Source organism: Rhinopithecus roxellana, chromosome 20 (assembly GCF_007565055.1).
Source record: "Rhinopithecus roxellana isolate Shanxi Qingling chromosome 20, ASM756505v1, whole genome shotgun sequence".
NCBI classification, from domain to species: Eukaryota; Metazoa; Chordata; class Mammalia; order Primates; family Cercopithecidae; genus Rhinopithecus; species Rhinopithecus roxellana.
This window is the reverse complement of record NC_044568.1, coordinates 1,906,179-1,911,075: the sequence shown is the minus strand read 5'-3', so window position 1 is coordinate 1,911,075 and position 4,897 is coordinate 1,906,179. Positions and strand designations below refer to the sequence as shown.

Genomic DNA, 4,897 nt, shown 5'->3' with positions numbered 1-4,897 from the left:
CGTCCCTCTCCTCACTGGAGAATTTTCCTACTCTGAATTTCCTACTGAAATTTTCAATAATTTCATGAACCTACCAGTGGAGTAACAATTCAATCTATTGTGCTGGAACATGTTATTATGATCATTGTATTCCTAAGGAAGTATCAACACTCATTATGAAATTAATCCATTCGTTGGCCGGAGGGCGAGTTCAAGGGATAGAGTATTTCAAACTAGCAACAGAACTTCTCCAGCATTCCTGAGCAAATCTAGCATTTCATTGTATCTGGATATTGTTCAACAAGGAAATTGATCTTTTTGTATCATCAGGAGCACTCTTTTTAATGAGAACATTTTATACATGCACATTCCTTTGCCACCCACAACTCTGAACGCAGAACAGAAAAACACCCACTAAGTATGTTCAAAAGGTGCCCTGAACACCCAGCAAGGTGCTGGCTCCTTGTGGGTGGCTGAAGTGGCTCAGAGTGAGAGGCTGCAGCAAGTATGCAGGGAGTCAAAGCCCAGTTCACCACCTAAGAGCTGGGGACTTATGGGCAGACTACTTAACATCTCTGTCTCTATTCTCTTTCATGTAAAAATGGAGATATTAGGAATAACTTATAGAATTGGAAAGATTAAAAGAGATAAGCAAAATGCTAATATCTAGAAAGGTCAAAAAATGTGTTTTTAGGGGGGTGTTTTTTGTTTTTTGTTTCTTGTTTTTTTGAGACAGAGTCTCACTCTGTCGCCCAGGCTGGAGTGCAGTGGCGTGATCTTGGCTTATTGCAACCTCCGCCTCCCAGGTTCAAGAGATTCTCCTACCTCAACCTCCCGAGTTGCTGGGATTACAGGGGCGCATCACCATGCCTGTCTAATTTTTGTATTTTGAGTAGAGACGGGGTTTCACCATGTTAGGCAGGATAGTCTTGAACTCCTGATCGCAGGTGATCCACCCTCAGCCTCCCAAAGTGCTGGGATTACAGCCGTGAGCCACCGTGCCTGGCCTTTTTGGTTGTTTTAAAAGACAGGGTCTTGCTCTGTTGCCCAGGCTGGAGTACATGTCATGGTATAATCACAGCTCACTGCAGCCTTGAACTCGTGGGCAACCCTCTAGCCTCAGTCTCCTGAAAAGCTGGGTCTACAGACACATGCCACCATGCCCGGCTAATTTATTATTATTTTTTGTAGAGACAAGGTCTCACTACGTTGCCCAGGCTGGTCTTGAACTCTTGGCCTCAAGAGATCCTCCTGCATCAACCTCCCCAAGTGCTGGGATTACAGGCATGAGTCACTATGCTCAGCCTTTCCTGTTTTCTCATCTATAAAAGGAATAACACAGCACTGATTTCAAAGGGTTGGCCAGGTATTAAATAAATCAAGCAGTGAAGTGGCTCACACCTATGATCCCAGCACTTTGAGAGGCTGAGGCGGGTAGATCTCTTGAGGTCAGGAGTTTGAGACCAGCCTGGCCAACACAGTGAGACCCCATCTCTATTTAATTAAAAAAAATTAACATAAAAAAATAAAATTAAACCAGTCAATACACAACTTGGACTGGTGCAAGGCGCCCAGTACACACCCAGACGCATATTCTCTATCATTAGCACTTGGACTAGTGCAAGGCGCCTGGTACACACCCAGATGCATATTCTCTATCATTATCACAATTATTTCTTTGGCAGATCCGTCTGGCTACAGTGTGGAATATGTGGGGGAAAGACATGCTGCCGGATAGGGAAGCCAAGGCGGAGAATCTGAAGAGTCCCAACAATACGAGATCCAAGTGAGATGGAGGAGGGCTCACACCAAACAGTGGGTAGGTAGAGAAGGGCGCAGAGAGCCATTGCAAACGAGAAAGGAACAGGACTCGGTGACTTGGGGATGACCACCAGCTTTCTGCCTTGAGGGACTGGCTGGACAATAGGCATTTTTCCTCACTGAGAGAAACACTGGCAGGATATGAAGGTACAACGAGATCAGCTCTGGAAATGATGGGTGAAGGAACCTGTTGAACATTCAGGTGGAGATATCCAGTTCGCTTTTTTTCTAGATGGTTCTGAAGCACAGAAAAGGTGTCTGGACCAGAACCAAACAGCCTGCCATGAGGACCAACAGTAAACACGGATCTGGGGAAGTTCATGCAGAAGCAGACCCTGCAGAGAAGACGGAGGCTGAGGATGGAGGCCCTGGGACACAGTGGAAGGAGAGCCAGGGCAGGAGACAGGAAAGGAGTCCCTAAGGAGGGCAGGGAAGGAGCCAGGAGCGAGGTGCGGGCGAAGCACGGATGAGGGACCGGCTGAGAATGCAAACTGGGCCCCGGGCACAGGGAGAGCAGGGACAGGAGAGTGAAAGGAGAGGGCCACGGGAAGCCAAGACGCAGAGCATGGATGACAGAGGAAGAGGCAAAGCCCCAGAAGGAAGAGGAGAGCGGACAGAAGCCTGACCATGATGAGCAGCCAAGAAGAAACAGGCAGCAGAGGGAGGGAGGTGAAAGGTGCGTAGCACAGAGGGGAGGCTGGCAAGGCCGTGCCCAGGACAGTGGCACAGGTGGCAGGGCCTTGGACAGAGGGTGGGGTCCAGGCAGGTGGGTGGTGACGGCAACCATGACCATGGGTCAGCCTGGGCCTCAGACACTGGGAAAAGGTGGCCATGTCTAGTTTTCTCTGGAAATTAGGAGGTAGGTCATCCAAGGAGAGAGGGTGGGTGTCTGGGGTAGGGTGGAGTAGGTTTCAGAAAAGTGAAAGTCTGGCAAAAGCACTCAGGAAACAGGACAGAAAACTGAGCCAAGCGCTGGACAGCAGCGTTCATTCAGCCCAGCTGAGCTTGGAGGCCATGAAGTGCTGGCAGCCCCACACTGCATGACTGGAGGATCTTTCTGGGCCACGCCCCGCATCACCGGTATGGAAGTGAAGAACCCAAAAAGAGGAACGAATCAGGATGCTATTTCGCAGAACAGGTGAAAGAAAAATGTCAGGTAGACAGAGAGTTGGAAGTTAAAGAGTCACCCACATGCCTGACCCAGTTAGAGAAGAAAGGGGACCAAGCCAGGGCAGGAGTGACTGCATGGCAAAGGAGAGACCGTGGGCAGAGGGTGGACAAGGGACCAAGGTGAAGACCTTTGAGGTGCTTCTTAAACCACAGTGGCGAATGTCTTTCTGGACAAGAATGCCAGTGCACATTCCCACCGGCAGCGCAGGACACAGCTCCCGTCCGCACTCATCTCGTTGTCTCCAACTCTGCCAATTTCATGAGTGAAAAGTGGAGCCTGGAAGCTTTGCATTTCTTCAATGACTTCGAATTTTTTAAAATCGTCTCACAGATTTCCTGGTCATCGGTATTTCATCTGAGAAGTTTCTGTCTGTGATATCTGCTCATTAGAGAGGAGTTCTTAAAATTATTAAAGAGTGTTATACATTCAGTATATTAACTGGTTGTTCTCAGTTTTTTCCAGTAAGTCATTCATCATAAATTTAACTTTGATATCATAATAAAACAGACAGAAGTGTAGCTATTATGTGCTTAAATCTACAGGTGCTTATTTTACAAAGTTCTTTTTAGAGACAGGGTTTTGCCCTGTCGCCCAGGCTAGAGTGCAGTGGCACGATCTTGGCTCACTTCAGCCTCCACCTCTTGGGTTCAAGTCATCCTTCTGCTTCAACTTCCCGAGCAGCTGGGACTACAGGTGAAAATATCACAATTATTTGTTAGAGAGAGAGTGAGACAGAGAATGAATCATTGTAAAATAATGAAAAGGTGAAGAACTTCTGTTACCTGTGTAAGTAACATCCATATCAACCCTCACCTGAAGCTCCTCACCTCTTCCCTTGCTCTTTTCTTCAACCCAAATACGGTGTTCAATGTTCTCCCCAAGTCACCGCCCAAGGCCGCTGTCTTAGCCCCGCCGTCATCCCCTTGCTGAGCCTACTGCAGTAGCTTCCTACCTGGGTTCCCTTTCCCTTCCTCCCCGGTCCTGACTCCATCGGCTGCCAGCTGACTTCCCACAGCACCAACTTTCTCAGCCTTCTGCCTATGAGAACTCCCCAAATTCTACCACGGGAGCCCTCAAACCATGATCCTCCCCAAAACGTGAACAGCAGCTTTTCGAACCATGGACTTCCACAGATGACAACAGAAGGCAATCACCACCGCCTGTCCCTGGAAGTGGACGCTCCGGGTCATGGGTGGCCATGTATCTCGGTCCTGCTATCCTGGGTGGTTGGAGGAATCCTGGCAGTGAGAGTTGAAAACCGCTGAGCGCGCGGCAAGACAGTTTGAAGCCCGAGTCTGACTTCGGAAGGGAGCTGCTCCCCGGTGCAGCGGACCCCAGAGCTGGCAGGGAGGGTGCCTCGGCCCGCCCAGCTTGTCTCGGGCCACGGGGCCTCAGCCCCGAGCCTGCTGCCCGCTGGCCCCAGAGGAGGTGTCCTGCCCCCTCAGGCACTCGCCTTCCGGGGCTTGGTCGGCCGGCTGCTTTACGCGCGCGGGCTGGGGTCCCCAACAGCGGACGAGCGCCGCTCCCAACGGCGGACGAGCGCCGCTCCCACCGCTCCACCAGTGGCCCAGACTGTAGCGGCTCCGCCTCCGCGGTCCGTTGGCCCCGCCCTCACGTCACTTCTGGGGCCCCGCCCGCCCCCTTCGGGCCCGCCCCCTTCGGGCCCGCCCAGGACAGCCTCCCAGTGTGGCCCGGAGCCCGAGGCCGAGGGCGCAGAGACCGCGGCGACGCCCGTTCTTGCCCCGTCGCTACCTGCGGCGCCGCCCGCCCGCTGGTAAACTGTGGCCGGGAGACCCTTGAAATAAAACGTATTAGCCAAACCTAGAATAGCAAAATATGTACCATGTTTCAATCTAATGGGATTGCCAGGTGTTTTAAGGGTCCGCCGCAAAAGGTCCCTCAGGTCCCGGGGTTTTTGTCCCCATC

At 51.3% G+C, this 4,897-nt stretch overlaps 1 protein-coding gene across 1 annotated transcript; it reads right to left on the bottom strand.

Moving 5' to 3' along the window:
• Positions 1-1,251: 1,251 nt before the first annotated feature.
• Positions 1,252-4,214, bottom strand: LOC115895257. The gene is made up of 2 exons (XM_030925303.1): positions 4,090-4,214; positions 1,252-3,658 (listed from the first exon to the last, which is right to left on the bottom strand). Exon 2 carries the CDS (start codon positions 2,591-2,593, stop codon positions 1,595-1,597), a length of 999 nt encoding a protein of 332 aa, XP_030781163.1. The 5' UTR covers positions 2,594-3,658; positions 4,090-4,214; the 3' UTR covers positions 1,252-1,594.
• Positions 4,215-4,897: the final 683 nt, after the last annotated feature.

What these genes read in the sequence shown, in the direction of transcription:
- LOC115895257 (XM_030925303.1), bottom strand. Translation starts at nt 2,593, where the DNA reads ATGGTCATGGTTGCCGTCACCACCCACCTGCCTGGACCCCACCCTCTG.